Genomic DNA, 19296 nt, shown 5'->3' on the forward strand with positions numbered 1-19296 from the left:
CTATGCCCAACTAGTATGCACATATCCCATTAGTAAGCAAATGTGGTTGTAAGATTCAAATAAAAATTGTATTTTAAAGGGCATCTGGGTGGCTCAGTCGGTCAAGCGTCTGACTCTTGATTTCAGCTGAGGTCATGATCTCATGGTCTGGGAGATTGAACCCCGCATCGGGCTCCGCACTGACAGCACAGAGCCTGCTTGGGTTTCTCAGTCTCTCTTTCCCTCTCTCTCTGCCCCTCACCACCCCCCCCCCCCAAAATAAACTTAAAAAACAACAGTATTTTCTAGAGGTGCCTGGGTGGCTCAGTTGGTTAAGCATCTTTGCTCAGTGACATCGGCTCAGGTCATGATCTCACAGTGCGTAAGTTCGAGCCCAGCGTTGGGCTCTGTGCTGACAGCTTGGAGCCTGGGGCCTGCTTCGGATTCTGTGTCTCCCTCTCTCTGCCCCTCCCATGCTCATGCTCTGTCTCTCTCTCCCTCTCTCTCTCAAAAATAAATAAAAAACAAAAATAAAAAAACAGTATTTTTCTAGTATATAGTTTATGTTCAAATAGCTACCAAGTTAGTAGGACATAAACACTTACTAGATTGTTTGGCTAGAACGACATAACAAATGCAACTATTAGGTTTCTTTTGGCCTATACTGTGTTGTGAAAAAATTACTGAGAGGCCACGGGTGCTCACGATGAACCAAGAAAGTGCAGGCACCGCTGTACAGGAAAATGACGACGTTCTGAACCAGAGAAAGGACAATACTTGACATTATTGTTACAATATAACCTTGCAGTTAGAATGCCATAATTACTAGCCAGATGCTTGTTCTGAGCATCTGGTTGTGCTGTGAGTAAAGGGGTCACATGTATTCACTCCTTTAAACCCTCCAAAAGACCTCAAACAAAAGGTTGACTTCTCCCATTTACCGAAGAGGAAACTGAGGCCTATAGAGTATACGAGTAATTGCTAAAGGTCACCAAATAGGCTGATGCTGGAGCTGGGATTCAAATCTAGGCATCCTGACTCTCAGACTCAAGGCTCTTAGCCACTTGCTTACCAAGGACGCAGGGATGCAAAGAAGGAGACAGCTGAGCTGTCTGCATGGCACAATCCACAGAATTCAGGGACCGGAGACACTAGATGTTTGGGGATGGCCACCTAGCCCACTTTCTTCTGAAGTGCTCCCACCCACTGCCTACTAACTCAGGGGACTTAGGGAGATGTGTGCATTTGTGGTCCCAACTCTGACCCCTGCCCTTGAACGTATCCACAGGTTACTGGAAACGTGCGAGGTGTCCCAAGCTCCATTAAACGAAGCTTCCTCCAAGAAACCAGAGATGGACGCAGTGAGGGCCTCTCGCTTTTCTATGTCTGTATCAGTCAACTGAAATAGGCGGTTATTGTCACAATAATGACAGGATGCGGGGCACCTGGGTGGCTCAGTCGGTTGGGCGTCTGACTTCGGCTCAGGTCGTGATCTCGTGGTTTGTGGGTTCGAGCCCCACGTCAGGCTCCGTGCTGACAGTTCCGAGCCTGGAGCCTGCTTCGGATTCTATCTCCCTTTCTCTCTGCCCCTCCCCTGCTCGTGCTCTCTCTTGCTCTCAAAAATAAACAGACATTAAAAAAAATTTTCTAAAGTAAGTAACAGGATGCAAAAAGGAAGGTTTACAACTTCTTGCTTTAGAGGTGGCTAGCTGGGCTTGCTCCCTCCCCACTGCTAAGCTTCCTGAGGTTGACTGGTTCAGTGGTTTTGTAGACTCCATGAGGTCTGTACCCTGCCAATACCTTCTTTCCTTTGAGCCGGATTTGCTAGACTTCTGTTCCTTTTAACCAAAGGACGTTTCCCTGGAATCCCGAACATGGATGTCATAAAATACACTGTTAAAAAAAGGTGTATGTTCAGGGTTGGGTAATACCTCCAATGCTAAATATTTGGCCCCTTAAACTGGGTGGCCACGAGCGTGCTTCAGACTGTAGACTTTGGCCGGGCCACGTCCTCTTAGAAACCAGGCAGGCCTGCGGGGTTCACGAAAACAAACAGTTCAGAGAGGCGGCTTTCTGCATGGTCAGAGGGCTCAAGAATCTACCAGGCGATTACACTGCTGTCAGATTGTAAATACACGTTCGCAAATGCCTCTGTAATTGTTCGGCAACAGTGTGGGCCTGTTCACGCAGGGCCAGCTACTGCATGTTAATGGGGAGGCTTACCCAGCATCTGCTTTCAAGGTTGGAGCCAGATCTCTGCCATTTCAATGTTTCTGGGGATGCGGCACCAGATCGGGTATCTTTCCTCTGCCAGCTTGCAGACAAGAAGAACTCCGAGGCGATGGGCAGTTGTGTGGCTGATTGGTGGCTTTGGCGTGGGCATTCTGTTTTCAGCTATCCCAGAGTCTTCCTACAACTGGTGTGGTTTCCTATACCTCCGGCGACTGCTAGTAAGACGGGAAACTGCCATCACGAACTTGAGGTCATTTTGCTTTGCACACTGGTGTCCTTGGCCTCGTGCAGGACGGTTACCATGATTAAAGAGATTTCCTGCTGACTCCGAAGCATGAGGTCTGGAGATGCCCATGTAAGAAGTGGTACATCTCAAGGCATGCAATTCAGGACGTTTGTCTTTTTGACTTTTGATTTGGGGCTAGTGCTCAAGACCAGTGTTTTTCTGCTTTCATCATCTTAAGACAAGAGAACATCCTCTCTCTCGATTGGTGGGCATAGGGGCCTCAAATTCCTTCTTTTCAGTTGCTCTGGATAATGAGTGCCAAACCAGGCAATACCCCCGGGCATCTTGTGCATGTCACAGAACCCATACGTTCAACGTCAGATCGTCGCAACTTCTAACTGCTGGCAGTCCTTCCAGTTTGGGTGACTATCCAGCTGGCCATTTCCAAGTATTACAGATTACTTAGGGGAATAACTCTGCTCTAACAAAATGACCCCAAATAAGTGGCAGAAAAATGACCTAATGTCACAGTGCAGAGTGACAGGTTGCTTTGCTACAGAGTCATTTAGAGATCCAAACTCCAACCACCTCTGAGGTCTGCCGCCCCCGCCCCCCCAGAATTGTGCTCATTTGTATGGTCAAGGCGGGGTTGCAGATACATCTGTGTTGTGGCTCTCGGAAAGGGGAACGAGAGTCTGAGGAAGCTGGCTTATCTTTTAAAACAGGGATGACCTTAGGGGCACCTGAGTGGCTCAGTCGAGTTAAGCGTCCGACTTCGGCTCAGGTCATGATCTCACGGTTCATGAGTTCGAGCCCCGCGTCGGCCTCTGTGCTGACAGCTCAGAGCCTGGAGCCTGCTTCGGATTCTGTGTCTCCTTCTCTCTCTGCTCCTTTCCTGCTCACACTCTACATCTCCTTGTCTCTCAAAAATAAATAAAACGTTAAAAAAATTTTTTTTTAATTGGAGATGGCCTGCAAGGTCAACCTTCACTCACATCCTGTTGGCCCAGGTTAAGTTCCGGAGCCACATTTAACTATAAGGGGTCCTGGGTAATGCTGTTTCTTCCTGGGAAGCTCAGAGCTCAGCTTCAACTCTGCTGCCAGCGAGGAGAAGGTGACTAGATTCTGACAGGTGGTTTGAAGTTTCTAGTCACATGTAACAACAGACAGAAAGGAATATATTACCTCCTAAGAATAAGATCAATGCCACACGGTCATATAGTCAACAAATATTTATTAAGTACCTACTATATGCCAGATACTTTTTCTTACAAGTATTAAAAAATGTATTATTAACAAACTGTGGGTGAAATTACGCAACACTATAAACACATTTTTCCACTTTTTAAAAAAAAATTTTTTTTAATGTGTATTTATTTTTGAGAGAGAGACAGTGTGTGTGAGCACAAGCTGGGGAGGAGCAGAGAGAGGGAGACAGAATCCAAAGCAGGCTCCAGGCTCTGAGCCGTCGGCACAGAGCCTGACGTGGGGCTCGAACTCACAGACCACGAGATCATGACCTGAGCTGAAGTTGGATGCTTCACCGACTGAGCCCCCAGGCGCCCCTCACATTTTTCCACTTTTGAAAGACCTTTTGCTCTTTCGGGTAATAGAGGGCAAGTGGGAAAAAGGCAAGGTATCTTTTACCTTCATACTGCGGGAACGATACTCGCGCCCGTCCGTTTCCGACAGCTGGCGTTATTGTTGTCCTTGTGGATAAGCACACACCAAATCCTCTTGGTTATCTGGATGTTCGTCTCACAAATCATAACTTGCTTGTAGCACGTTTATGCCGCTTCAGGAAGACCTCTTCAGAGGATGACATTAGATCGCTGAGATTAAATTCAACGTCGAAGGTGGGTTTTTTCCCCAAAATAATTAAGGCAACGAACAGGGCAAGTTTCGCCGTTACTCCCTTGATCTGGTAGGTGATGTCATCTTCAGGATGTCTGTACTCAAAGCAGTGAACAACAACATCATGGCCAGAAAGTGTCATGTGACTCTGGTGGTAGACCCGCGGATGCAGGAAATATTCCAGAGGCACCAGGAACACCTTCTTCACCTCATCGGGATTGGGCTGGGCCTGGAACTTGTGGTCTATGAATCCTACAACGGGGGTTATCAGCGTATCTCTCTGAAAGCGGAAAACAAAACACACGAATTAAGAAGTGAAATAAATAAACGTTGAAAAAAAAAAGAAAAAAAGTGAAGAGGGAATTGTTTCAGACGCTAAAATCCTGGCACGTCTAGGAAAATAAGAGAACAGTCCAGAGCGGCCAATCACATAAGGTGGGTAGGGACGGAGGGGGGATTTGCTCCAGACATGAACTTTATGCTCCCCGTGAAACGGGGGGACATACGTGGGCAGTATCTGTGAAACGACTCTGAAAATGTTCTTTTGTGAACATACCGGCATCATCTTTGGCAAGGGCAGCCTGGCGACACTATAAAAACGTGGTCCCTTTGACCTCGCAAGCGCATTTGCGCAAACGTATCTGTATGATAAAGTCCTACCAGTGAGTCAAGATGCAAGACCGAGGCATTATCTGCACTAGCCTCAGGCTCTGAAGTTTCCACTCATCCACTGACGGACGGACGTGCAGCATAGGTCAGTTAGGAGGGTATCTGTGTAAGGGGATACTCTCGGCCCTTAAAATGAATGTGATAGACACCACCTGTCCCCATCGGTACAGACAAGGACGTGCCCATCTGATCAATACAAAAGTCCAGTGACATATCAACTGTGGCACAGGCCCAATTATAGGGAATTATACTTATTACATATGAACCAGTTTACATAACATAGATGTCTATGTATGGGAGGGGGGATTTCTATTTATAACCACAACTGCTTGCAAAGGAACGCAAAGTATCGTGAAATGAAAGGCCCCACTGGGAACCTGGAGGGTGAGGCAGCTGCATAAGAAGAGAAGAGCCGCGTACCCTTGAAATGGAAAGCGAGAGAAGTCTAGAGCTCTTGGGGGGCGTCCCGAGAGAAAGCGGCCGGCCGGGAGAAGCCAGGGGTACACTGGGAGACCGACCCAGGATACCAGGATTCACAGGCCTGTGGAAAACTTCGCAGGGGAGCGAGAGCTGAAACATGTTTCAGAGCGGTGATGACTCAGACCATTAACGGAATTCATGGTGAAAGTCAACTGTGCGGGCCAGGAGGGGAAGGTGGCAGCACAGACCTTCACCGTCCTTTGGGAGGAAAATCTGGGGTCAGAAGTGGCCCCAGGGCCGAAGCAGTAACCACCACCTGGCCCCGAGTGGATGCTCAGCCTCTCGGGCCACGGGCCCCCCAGAAGTGCTCTGAGACATGACACGTTCAGATACAAGTGATTTCTGAAGGAGGAGCTCCCAGGAGGTGCGTGAGGCAGGGAGGAACCCGGGCAAGGGCGGCTGCGGCCATTCACGTCGGAGCCGGACTCTGACGACCCTCAGCACGGTCGCCGGCGAAGGGGCTCCTGGCAGCGTGAATTCTCGGGCCCTCCAGGCTCTCTGTGAGCAGGGGAAGGTGGCAAGCTGCGGGTGTGAGCTTTCAGACTACAGTAAGAGGGATAAGAAAGGGTCTGGAAGAACCCGGAGTGTTCGTGCAGGGCGCATCTGTGGTTGCTGTCACCATGCCGTGACCGCAGCCTCAGGGGCCCTGGTCTCGTCTGCAGCACCCTCCCCCTGCTTCTTCACGACAGTCTGACCTTGAGGAAGCTTTAACAATGGAAATCAGAGACCTGAGGAAACCTGCTCAAGGTCAAAGCCGGCTAATACTTGGCAGGAACCAGGATTCACCTGGCCTGCTGCCCACGCTGTAGAGCAGAGCACTTATGTTCGGTGAAGACACAGATGTTAACCTATCTCCGAGTGGCACACCAGCCTTGCACGTGGCTTACACACACTCTGGAGAGTTCTCAGCTGCAGCTCGGACTTAAGCTCTTGCTGAGGGCTGAGGTAGGGACAAAAATGCATCCTTACTCTAAGGGCCAAACCGTTACAGGCACGGGTGTGAACGAGCAACTTAGCGAGGCCAGTGCTGGCCCCTGGACCAGCGTGTCCAAGCGTGAGGAAATTGGTGGGGAAAAATATCAAAGCCACGAAGGGAGATAACGGTTTGAGACTGAATGATTCAGAAGGGAAGTCAGGCACGTTCAATGTGGTTCAAGTTTAGAAAAGTGAGAGACTTTGGAAATCAGTAAATGAACAAGCATCTTTGGACACCCAGTTCCTAGACACGGGTGTCCATCTTGGAAGGAAGAAAGATGGCGGGTGCATGGCGGACGTTCTAGGACCAAGAAAAGACTGAATTTCGGCCACCTGCTGGGCTGGAATCCCGTGGAGACTGGCTTAGGCTGTGGGAAAGGGGAAAGGCATGCTTCTGGGTCTCTGGAGGAAACCACATGCTGTTTTTTTTCAATGTTTATTTATTTAAAAAAATTTTTTTTAATGTTTTTATTTATTTTTCAGACAGAGAGAGACAGAGCATGAGCAGGGGAGGGGCAGAGACAGAGGGAGACACAGAATCTGAAGCAGGCTCCAGGCTCTGAGCTGTCACCACAGAGCCCGACGCAGGGCTCGAACTCACAGGCTGTGAGATCATGACCTGAGCCGAAGTTGGACGCTTAACCAACTGAGCCACCCAGGCGCCCCAATGTTTATTTATTTTTGAGAGAGAAAGAGAGAGACATAGCATGAGCCGGAGAGGGGCAGAGAGAGGGAGACACAGAACCCGAAGCAGGCTCCAAGCTCTGAGCTGTCAGCACAGAACCTGATGCAGGGCTCAAACTCACAGACTGCAAGATGGTGACCTGAGCTGAAATCAGACATCTGACTGAGCCACCCAGTTGTCCCAAGCCACATGCTCTTAGAAACATGCCCAGGATGGGACATGCCACTGGAACGCACCGAAACGTTTACAGGAGTTGAAGCTGCAGAGATGGCAAAGTGAAGGAGTGAACGGAAACGTAAGGGCCACAGACATAGAAAAAGAAGAAATGTCTCCTGAGACTTTTGCAAAGAGAAGTACACACACGTTTGACGAAAAGACCACTGGGCTGGGCTCAGAGGGCCACAGCCTGCCTTGGCGGGGGGGGGGGGGGGGGGGGGGGGGAGTTAGTGCAGGGGTGGGAAAAAGCCAACAGCACCCGCTCTAGCTCTGACACCCAGAAACATCTCCAGACATTGCCACATTCCCTGGGGGAGGAGATCGCCCCTAGGTAGGAGGCACTGAATTAGATTATGCTTCTAAGTGTTTAACACATGGCATTTTTGTGCTACATTTAAAAGAACTGCAAGGCTCAAAGAACAAAGCAATCCTCGCCAGCACTTCCAAAGACAGTACACCCTTCCAGAAAGCCCTGTGTTCCTCCTCATTTCTTGATCATGTGACTGGCATTATTATATCAAGAGCTGGTCACTGTAGAAACATCCGGCCCCAGGAGCGTCTGGCCCACAGAAATCTCCTGAGACCCAACACACTCCTGTGAACACTGTTGTATTCCACCACTCCGGGCAGAACTCAGTAGTTCCCAGGCACCTTGGAAATGGAGTTCCTCTCACTGGGGCAACTTTTAACCATTACGGTTCGATCTGGCAATAGAGTTTTAATATAAATCCCCAAAACACGCTGGAGGATTTTGCAGATACCAAGTGGAAAGGGTTCCCCGTAGAGAGAACAGAGCTGCCTAGAAAGTAATTAAGTAATTGACACATTTCTTGTCCTAATCCCACATTTTCCCCTCTTAGTTAGGAAGCATTTATTTGAGAGGCCATTAGCTTCTTCTCAACTCAATCTCCCCCGAGTGGTGACCTTTCTGTTTTTCAAATGGGCCAGATTAAGATAAATGTCTCAGCATCATTGATTGTGACAAGGCTGTACCACCAAGACTTGAGGCCAAATGGAACAAAAAGAATGGTCTAACCCATGGGTGTTCTGATTTGTATGCATCAGTGGGACTCTCCTCCCGAAATAAAAATTTACCTGAATGCCCAATGTATAAAACATACAGCTCACACCTACCTCCGATACCTGGTTGGAGCACACTACCTCTGTGGTATTCTTCCCCCGAGCCCATAACCCCAGCCTACCCACGAAGAAAATATCAGATAAATCCAAATGGAGAGGCATTCTACAACATACTTGACTAGTGCACCTCGAAACTGTCAAGATTGGGGCACCTGGGTGGCTCAGTCGGTTAAGCGTCGGACTTCAGCTCAGGTCACAATTTCACAGTCTGTGAGTTTGAGCCCTGCATCGGGCTCTGTGCTGATGACTCTGAGCCTGGAGCCTGCTTGGAATCCTGTCTCCCTCTCTCTCTGCCCCTCCCTCACTCACACTTTGTCTTTCTCTCTCTCAAAAGTAAATATTAAAAAAAAAAAACAAAAAAAACTGTCAAGGTCATGAGAATAAGGAAAAGTCTGAGAACTTGTCACAGAGCACAGACTAAGGAGACATGACAAACAAATACAATATGATGTCCCAGATGAGATCCAGGGCAGAAAGGAGGACATTAGTAGAAAAATTGGTAAAAGGCAAATAAAATGTGGAATTTAGGTAACAGCAATGTAATAACATTGCTTTCTTAGTTGTGACAAATAGACACCAGGGATGCAAGATGTTAACAATGAGATGAAGTGGGGGCAGGATTATGAGGACCCTTCATAGTATCTTTGCAACTTTTCTGTAAATCTCCAACTATTCTGACATTGCAAGTTTACGTTAAAAATTTTAAAGCGATAAAATAATGCTGGTATCGGGGCACCTGGGTGGCTTGGTCGGTTAAGCGTCCGACTTCAGCTCAGGTCATGATCTCACGGCCCGTGAGTTCAAGCCCCGCGTCGGGCTCTGTGCTGACCGCTCAGAGCCTGCAGCCTATTTCAGATTCTGTGTCTCCCTCTCTCTCTGCCCCTCCCCTGTTCATGCTCTGTCTCTCTGTGTCTCAAAAATAAATAAACTTTAAAATAATGCTGGTATCCAAATACAAATTTACGTTTACTCCTTCTAAAGTCAACTAGTAAATAGTCGTAAATTCATATGAAATAAGATCAGGCTAGATCAGCTCCAGAATTCATTTTGCTGCATTTATGGGTTTTTGGTGTATACTATTCAAGAAATCCTGACTCGTACAGAAATGTAGTCACAAATAGTAATAGTTTTTGAACAGCTTGCCTGGCGCTCTCAGGGTACTACTCAATGAATATATGGAAAAGAAGCCTGATTCCATGGTATGTGTCAAAATGAGTATATTTAGGGGTGCCTGGGTCGCTCAATTGGTTGAGCATCTGACTTCAGCTCAGATCATGATCTCACAGCTTGTGGGTTCGAGCCCCACATCGGGCTCTGCGCTAACAGACTGGGGCCTGGAGCCTGCTTCAGAGTCTGGGTCGGTCTCTCTCTCTCTCTCTCTCTCTCCCCCTCTCTCTCTGCTCCACCCCATTTGCACTCTGTCTCAAAATAAATAAACTTAATAAGTAAAAAAATAATAAAATTGAGCATATTTAGGACAAAGGTGATGCACTGGTGGCCTCCAAGGGGTGAAAATTTGGTATACAGCATGCTCACATGTGTGGTGGTTTTTCAACAGAATTCTCAAAAGAAATGCTGACCGGTGCAAAGTAAATGGAAACCGAATGCTAAGGAAAGAACTCTGTTCTGTGAACAGGGTTCCACAGAAACCATTTTGAGACCCACTGATGCAGTTCAACCTGTTCATTTCTGGATGGTTAAAGAGGGGCCCAGATGGGCAACGGAGCTGTGCCCAAGGCCACTGAGTTCACGAGGGGCAAAGTCCGCATGAGAACCAGGCTCTTGACTCTGTGTTAGGCGCTGTCGAGGGTCACGGTTGGCCACGCATGGAATGCTGAGACAGTGGATCCGCTGGGTGCTCGGAGTCCGAGCCACCCAGATCCACCCTGACACTTACCTCAAGCAGATACGGCACCAGGCGGCAGACGACCTCCACCTGACGGGGGCACAGCCCCACTTCCTCCTGGGCTTCCCGGACAGCCGTGGCCACATCATCCACATCTGTGGGTTCACACTTGCCTCCAGGAAAGCAAACTTCTCCAGGAGACCTGCGTAGCTGGGAATTGAAAGGGCAGAGTCGCAATGTGGGATTCCCACTCAGGCACCATTCACTCACTCAGCAAGGATTTACCGAACTTGTGTCACAGACCGGTCCCACCACCCTGGTGGGAGTAAGCGGAAAGAAGACTGCCCCACCACACACACACACACACACACACACACACACACACACACAAAGTTTTTACTTGAATCCTTTTAAAACATGAACTTTGCGAACTCCCTTTACTTGTCACCGTTCTCAGAAAAATCTGTATCTGCCCAGAAGATACAGATTTACATGGACGGGGGAAGAAAAGCAGGAGGGGTGATACAAAGGACACTGTGACCAGCAGATAAGCTTTACTGAGTCCCACCATGTTCTGGGCATGTTGCTTCACAGGAGCCCTCAGATCGGCTCCACATGCTGTTGGGTTTTTTTTAAAGCATTTTTTTTTTTTCAACGTTTATTTTATTTTTGGGACAGAGAGTGACAGAGCATGAACGGGGGAGGGGCAGAGAGAGAGGGAGACACAGAATCGGAAACAGGCTCCAGGCTCTGAGCCATCAGCCCAGAGCCCGACGTGGGGCTCGAACTCACGGACCGCGAGATCGTGACCTGGCTGAAGTCGGATGCTTAACCGACTGCGCCACCCAGGCGCCCCAAAGCATTTTTTTTTTAATTGAGATGAAATTCACATAACATGAAATGAACCATTTTAAAGCGAACCATTCAGTGACATCTAATACATTCACAGTGGGATGTGAGCACTGTCACTACCTGGTTCCGGAATATTTTCATCCCAGAGGGAGACCCTGTACTCACTAAGCAGCTGCTCCCCACCCCTCCCTACCCCGCCCCTCCTGTCTCTAGGGATTTACCTACCCCAGGTTATTTCATATACATGCAGTCATATGACATGTGACCTTTCGTGTCTGGTTTCTTTGACTTAGCATAATGTTTTAAAATTTTTTTAATCTTTAAGTTTTCAACTGAAGTATAGTTGACATATAATATTAAATTAGTGGCAGGTGTACAATATCGTGATTCAACAATTATATATACATTACACCGGAGTGAGGTTTTCACGCTCTTCTGTGTTGTACCACGGCATATCAGCACTTTTTCCTTTTCATGACAGAACGGTATTCCACTGTATGTATATATCACAATTTGTTATCTTTTCCAAAATGTTTTTTTTTTATTTTAGAGAGAGAGCACAAGTGGGAGACAGGGGCAGAGGGAGAGGGGGAGAGGGAGAGGGAGAGGGAGGGAGAGGGAGAGAGGGAGGGAGGGGGTGAGGGGGAGGGAGGGGGGAAGAGAGAGAGAGAGAGAGAGAGAGAGAGAGAGAGACACTCTTAAGCAGGGTCCACACTCAGCATGGAGCCTGACGTGGGGCTTGATCCCATGACCCTGGGATCATGACCTGAGCCAAAACTGAGAGTCGGATGCTCAACTAACCAGGCCACCCAGGTGCTCCCACAAGTTATCTCTCCATCCATTTGTGGATATATAAGCTACTATTCTATTATCACTTCCACTTTTTGGCAAGGGAATTAAGCTCAAAGAGGTTAAATAACACGACCAGGTCACGCAAGGTACGCAGTCGAGTGTTTACTTCTCCATCCCGGCTCTTAACCAGCATACCAGCATTAATTAAGGGCTTACTAAAACACAGGAACTGTGGCCACCTGAGCCATTAGCGGTGACAAGTGGGGGTGCCTCTGTGTCCCTCTGCACATGCACGTGAAGGGACAGGAGTCCCTTCTCCCTGCACTGCCCCTTTCACCTCCATCCTTGATCCCAGGCCTTCCTGACCAGAACTGTGGCTCCGTTTGTGGCATCCTCCCTTTCTCTTGTCTCTGTCTTGTTATGCGTTCTCTCTTATCTTGGCCAGAGGTGGGGAAGCACATCCCCTCGTGCAGGACCAAACTCCTCAGCAAACGTGACCTCAACTTCGTGGACACTCACTCCCGCCCAGTGCCCACCATCCTCTCTCTACTCAACTGTCGAGGAGGCCTCAGGGTCAGCAAGAGTCCCAGGTGGGCCTCTTCTCAACAGGGCACCATGGGGGTGGGGGGTGGGGGGAGGGAACGTCCTCCACAGACCTCCCAGGGTCAGGTACCTCCCAAGGTCACAGGGCCAGTCACAGGAGCTAGCGGCTGAACGTCATGGCACAGGGCCTGGCCCATGTGAAATATTTGTTGACATCAACTTGCAAGGTCAGTTCATGATGTTTAGAAGCTAAATCAAAGGTCCTGTTGGCATTTTTAGCACCAGGGCCAATACATCTGTGTAAGAACAAGCCAGATGCCATTATCAATTCTGCAGCATTCCAGAATTGAAAGTCCTATTTGAGCAAGCTTTCTAAAAAGCAAAAGGAAACATTTTAAAGTTCTTCTCTGCTAACAAATCAATAACACTGCAGGAATTGCCATAGTACACAGAAATCGCACACATCTTCATATCAGGGTTATGAGTTGGTGAAAACAAGGTTGAGGGATATGTTTCTACCGTCTTGACGATGACCACCCATTCGCCCAAGAAAGAGACGTCCTGTAAGATCACCTCTGAAAGAAGTCCTCCATTCTGTTAGCTCATTCAGCATCAAAGCGATACGGGCAGAAGGCACTTACAGGGAATCATCGGCTTTGACAGAAATACTGGCCTGATGTAATGGGTTATTCTGAATACTCCTAAGAAAATGCTATGCTGTTTTCAAGGAACAGACACACTCATAAAAATGATTATTCACAAACTGTCAGCACCAAAAAGGCCCCTATCAAAGTACGCAAGGTTTCCATCTTTCTTTTTTTTTTTTTTTTTTTTAATTCTTTAATGTCTATTTATTTTGGAGAGAGACAGACAGAGTGGGAGCCGGGGAGGGGCAGAGAGAGAGGGAGACACAGGATCTGAAACAGGCTCCAGGCTCCGAGCTGTCAGCACAGAGCCCGAGGTGGGGCTCACACCCATGAATGGCGAGATCACGATCTGAGCCAAAGTCGGACGCTTAACCGACTGAGCCACCCAGGCACCCCATCTTTCAACACCGTAACATTTTTTCTTAAATAAAACCTTGTGGAGTTCTCTTCAGAAGCCAAATGAGGTTGCAGGCTGATTTCCTAAAACTTCAGTCCACGTTTTGTTGTTGCCTTTCCTCTTGTCTGTTTCAAGTCCTGAGAGCTGGGGGCAGAGGGAAGCAAGGAGACAGGGGGACAGAACAGGGGAGAGAAGAGGGACAGGGAGAGCTTCTTCACCCTCCAAACATTACGCACGGTTTTCAGTCCTATTTTGAGAATAGAAAACTGAGGCTCACAGAGATGAAGAACTTTGCTGTAGGTTCCGGAGCTAGGACGGGAGCCCACACGGAAGCAGGAGGGATTGAGGCAGGCGCCCCTTCCCCATTTACTGGTGGGAAACCCATGAGCCTTTGCATGCATGACTCCGGGGAGGGGTGCAGCTCCAGTAATGCCTGGGAGGGACATTCCTTGCCCTCCAGGGGCAAATAGGATATAGTCGGATCTAATTAGACTTAAACTTTCTTCATTTTTTTTTAATTTTTTAATGTTTATTTAATTTTGAGAGAGAAAGAGAGAGGGAGTGAGTGGGGGAGGGGCAGAGAGAGAGGGAGACACAGAATCTGAGGCAGGCTCCAGGCTCTGAGCTGCCGGCACAGAGCCCCACGCAGGGCTCGAACCGATGACCTGCGAGATCATGACCTGAGCCTAAGTTGGAGACACAACCAACTGAGCCACCCAGGTGCCCCTCAATATTCTTTTTTAAAGAAATGTGACCATTGCACACCAGAGTTTATGGTCTAAGAGGATTCTCCTGTAATTATCAACAGGCAAAGCTACCTGGGTGATACAGAACTTGGAGATCCATTTGGGTCTTGCCTCGATTTTCTACACTAGTTTGTCCCCTTGTTCAAAAAATATATTGAAGTGCTTCTTTGCTCTTTGGCAGAAATGAGAACAGACCCAGTCCCCTGGTTTCCAGTTGGGTTTCTCCTGTTGGAACCTGGATTTTCATTACCTCCTGTGTTGATGTGATGGTTGCCTGACCCAGATCCAAAAAAACCCACACGAGTCTAGGGGCGCCTGGCTGCCTCAGTCAGGAAGAGCCCACGACTCTTGATCTCGGGGTCGTGAGTTCCAGCCCCACATTGGGTGTAGAGATGACTTAAAGAAATAAAACTAAAAAAAAAGAAGAAGAAGAAGAAGAAGAAGAATCCATACGAGTCTAATCCCAAACCCACAAAACTTCAGCTGATTCCTCAGCTGTCTTTGTCCCCCTGAGGGGATACTGTTCATTGTCCTGCTTAGAAAGCCATGCCTATTATGGCCCATTTTCATTTTTGTACTTGGATAACTTTGAAGTTATTGCTTCCCCAATTTTACCTCAGAAGTACCCCAATAGAGGGGCGCCTGGGTGGCTCAGTCGGTTAGGCATCCGACTCCAGCTCAGGTCATGATCTCACGGTTTGTGGGTTCGAGCCCCGCATTGGGCTCTGTGCTGATAGCTCAGAGCCTGGAGCCTGTTTTGGATTCTGTGTCTCCTCCTCTCTCTGGCCGCACCGCCCCCCCCTCCATGCTCATGCTGTCTCTCAATAATAAATAAACGTTAAAAAAAAAAAAAAAAAGAAGTACCCCAACAGCAAAGGAGAATAACTGTATCCAGGGGTGTACCCATGGAAACTCCATTCTCAGCCCAACACCTCTTTAAAGTACAACAGTTTATCTTTAAAAAAAAATTTTTTTTAATGTTTATTTATTTTTGAGACAGAGAGAGACAGAGCATGAATGGGGGAGGGGCAGAGAGAGAGGGAGACACAGAATCGGAAGCAGGCTCCAGGCTCTGAGCCATCAGCCCAGAGCCTGACGCGGGGCTCGAACCCACGAGCCGTGAGATCGTGACCTGAGCCGAAGTCGGACGCTCAACCGACTGAGCCACCCAGGCGCCCCAACAGTTTATCTTTAAAGCCCAGGCCGAGTGGGCTAACAGTAACAATGGTGGCGGATGAAACTTACCGAGTCCTTGCCAAGCAAGAGGTGGGTTTAGGTGCTCTGTGTTTGTTTCCCTGGGAAATCCTTCGTGGGTAGCCCCACAAAGCAAGTACTGGTGGTTTGTCCTCATTTTGCAAGTAAAGAGACTGTAGCACAGAGAGGGTAAGCAACTAGACCAAAGTCACACAGCTGGCCAGGAGAGAGCCTGAGTTCAAAGGCGGGCAGCCAGCTTCAGGGCCCTGGCTGTTCATTTCTGTGTTCGAGAATTTTCTACTGGCAGTGGCAGTTGTGGCCCCCAACCCTGCCAGGGCAGGGACGTCTGGAGACACCTGTGGTTGTCACAAAGGGGTGTGTGTGTGTGTGTGTGTGTGTGTGAGTGTGTGTGTGTGTGTGTGTATTACTGGCACCTAGCGGGTAAAACCCAGGGATGATGCTAAACATCTCGCAGTGCACAGAAGAGCTCCTACAACAAAGAATTATCCAGCCCAGATGCCAACCAATACAGCTAAGGTTAAGAAACCCTGACCTAAAAATATTTCAAACTACTTGCTAATTGCTTATTTTTCTTTCTAAAACTTCTCCAAAAAATGCCATGCTACCCTGCGGCTTCTTGTCCCCTGAACATCACAATCTTCAAAGTCCATTTGAGAATCCGTGGCCTCAAAATGCGTGCATGTGACAGGTTTCGGTGGGGTTTTCGAAGGTCCTGGAACTTTAATGGCAGGGACCTTTCTGTCACCTACCTTCTCCGACCGGAGGGTGAACAACAAATGGAGTTTTCCTTCTTTCACCAGCAACGGTAAAAGGACAGAGTATTTGTCATACGACAAATGAGAGTATCTGGTCCCAGCATCATGCTCTTTTAAGCGGGCCTTCGCATCATCTATCAGACTGTTTCTGAAATGGAAACAAACAAAACACTTCAGTAACCAGAGGTGTGGGAAAAAGCTCCCAGTCCTGCCTATGTTTCTGTTGTGTTGTGCATCTCGGAGCTTACCAGGGCTGACTCTCACTGTATTTGTCGATAACATGGCAGGAATAATACTCTCAGCCCAACTGCATGACCGGCAAGATAAAATGAGCAAAAAAAAAAAAAAAAAAAAAAAAAAAAGGCTAAGAATACAGTTTAGTGCATGGTTTCACTTTGGAAATTAAGTAGAAATTATGGTAAAAGATTCTTTCAAAACTGCAACAGTTAAATGTTGCAATCCTTGATAATACTCCAGTAAGACAGGTTTGGTAAACAGGTCGTTGTCGTTAAGTTAGAACTCTCTTAGCCTGATCCTTATGTCCTCAAACCCTTAGGTCTTCAATTGCCTTATAAAGTTTTTCAAAAAGGGTTAAAAACCCTTATGTCTTCAATTGCCTTAAAGGTCCCAAAAATCTAGTGACAACAGATTCACCGTGTTACAACACAGATTGCTAGGCCCACCCCTAAAGCAAGACTCGGTAAGTTTGGGGTGGGGCCTGAAACTTAGTATCCAACTCCCAAGCAACCAGGATGCTGATGCTGTGGACCAGAGGAACCCCCTTTGAGAGCCATTACCTGACAATATGCAAGTATTTGGATTTGTAACCACATTTGGTGCCCCGAATTCATGACTTTGAATGTTCTGGTCTTTTTGACTGGTGTATTTTGTTGCTGGTTTGTGTAGTAGCTTAAATAGTGTCCCCCCAAATTCATGTCACCCAGAAGGCTCAGAATGCAACTTTATTTGCAAGCAGTGTCTTTGCAGGTGGAATCACGAGTCTTAAGATGAAATCATCCCGGATGTAGGGTGGGCCCTACATCCAATGATTGGCATACTCATAAGAAGAGAGGACATAGAAACACACACACACAGAAGAAGCCAATGTGAAGACAGAGGCAGAGATTAGAGTGATGTGGCCAGAAGCCAAGGAACATCAAGATCCATCGGAAGCTGAAACAGGCAGGAAATTCAGACGTCTGGGCTTCAGGACTATGGCAGAATGAATTTCTGTTGTTTTAAGCCATCAAGTTTGTGATACTTTGTTACAGCGGCCCTAGAAACTAACAGTTTGGTTTTGATTTTTCTCTGGGAAAGGCAATTTTGCAGAGTGGGCGAAGTCAGATATTTAAGGGGGGGGCAGAACTGCTTGTAAAGTGTTTTGGAAGGACCTCTCCAGGCCTTGCTTTCCTCATCTGTGACCTGCTTGAAGGTATCTGTAAACACGTCGTGACTGCTGTCATACATGTGTCCGGCATTAGGTGGGCAAGTTGTTTGGGGAAGGTGTTTTGTTGTGGTTTTTTTGTTTTGTTTTGTTTTGTTTTTTTGCCTCTTTCTTCATGACAGGATGCTCACTAAAGCTGGCTGGGTACCAGCAGTGGATTTCAAAAACGACCAAAGGCCTTTCAGAACCACAGCAAGCGGGCACTGGAGGGGGCTCCTGGGTGTACCCCATGCACACAGGCCCACGTCCAGAAAACTGGCCCGCCAGAGTGTGCACTGGACCCACCGACTGTGGCTTTTTAAGAGGCCCCAGAACCGATCAGAGGGACCAGCAGAAGCAAAACTGCAAAAACGTGTGTGTCCACATCAGGGGCTGGCTGGAATAACCACCAAAAAACCACCACCGTAGCAGCCACCTGGTTCTGAGCAAGGGCTCGTCCCACGCATTCCACGCTTTTCTCTTTCTGTCCCCACAACAGCCCGGGAGAGGTTAGGACTGGGTCCCGCCCAGGCTCAGAGAGGTTAGGTAACTGCCAGACCCTGGAGGTGGCCACCGCGGCCTTGAACCCGGAGCTGCCTGGTGCGGGCTCCTGGTTTCTGGGATGGAACTCCGGAGAAGCCCTAAGCTGAAGAGGAAAGGCGGCTGGGCAGGAGAAAGGGGTGCGACCCTGCGGGGCCGGGTGTGAGCCCATGGGTGCAGAGGCCCCGCGTCCCCGCGGGCGGCCCGGGAGGCGAGCGCACCGAGCGCGGGCTCCGCAGGTGGGTAGATGGGCGCGGCAAGAAAAGTCCCGGCCGAACGGCCCCGCCGCCGCGCTCGGGGACGGACGGGCCCTGCTCGGAGTGCCAGGGACCGGGGGACTTTACCTGACAGGCTCCGGGGAAGAACGAGCTGGAGACATCTCCGGGGCAAAGTTTGTTTCCCCACCGCAACTCCTAGCTCGCGCTCTGCCGAGTGGGCATGCGCAGAGCAGCCGCGACCTGGGGCGGGGAGAGAGGCGGGGCCTATGGCCTTAGGGGGCGGGATGGGGCGGGGTGGGGCGGGGTGGGGCGGGGCGTAGGGCCAGGCCGTAAGGGGACTCGCTAAAGCAGTTTCCGCCCAGCTTCTTTTTTTTTTTTCTTTTTTTTAAATATATTTTATGGTCAAATTGGTTTCCATACAACACCCAGAGCTCATCCCAACAGGTGCCCTCCTCAGCGCCCATCACCCACTTTCCTCTCTCTCTCACCCCCCATCAACCCTCAGTTTGTTCTCAGTATTTAAGAGTCTCTTATGGTTTGCCTCCCTCCTTCTCTGTTTGTAACTTTTCCCCCCTTCCCTTCCCCCATGGTCTTGTCAAGTTTCTCAAGATCCACATGAGTGAAAACATATGGTATCTGTCTTTGTCTGACTGACTTATTTCACTTAGCATAATACCCTCCAGTTCCATCCACGTTGCTACAAATGGCCAGATTTCATTCTTTCTCTTTGCCAAGTAGTATTCCACTGTATATATAAACCACAATTTCTTTATCCATTCATCGGTTGATGGACGTTTAGGCTCTTTTCATAATTTGGCTATTGTTGAAAGTGCTGCTGTAAACATTGGGGTCCAAGTGCCCCTATG

General features: G+C 48.5%; 1 protein-coding gene across 1 annotated transcript; it reads right to left on the reverse strand.

Moving 5' to 3' along the window:
• Positions 1-3654: 3654 nt before the first annotated feature.
• On the reverse strand, positions 3655-18677 carry NUDT7 (nudix hydrolase 7). The gene is made up of 4 exons (XM_025920826.2): positions 18557-18677; positions 16244-16397; positions 10354-10512; positions 3655-4571 (listed from the first exon to the last, which is right to left on the reverse strand). The coding sequence occupies exons 1-4, from the start codon at positions 18589-18591 to the stop codon at positions 4203-4205; spliced, it is 717 nt and encodes a 238-aa protein (XP_025776611.1). The 5' UTR covers positions 18592-18677; the 3' UTR covers positions 3655-4202.
• Between the last annotated feature and the right edge of the window lie 619 nt (positions 18678-19296).

This window comes from Puma concolor, chromosome E2 (genome assembly GCF_028749965.1).
Source record: "Puma concolor isolate L17-30 chromosome E2, mPumCon1.1.hap2, whole genome shotgun sequence".
NCBI lineage: Eukaryota > Metazoa > Chordata > Mammalia > Carnivora > Felidae > Puma > Puma concolor.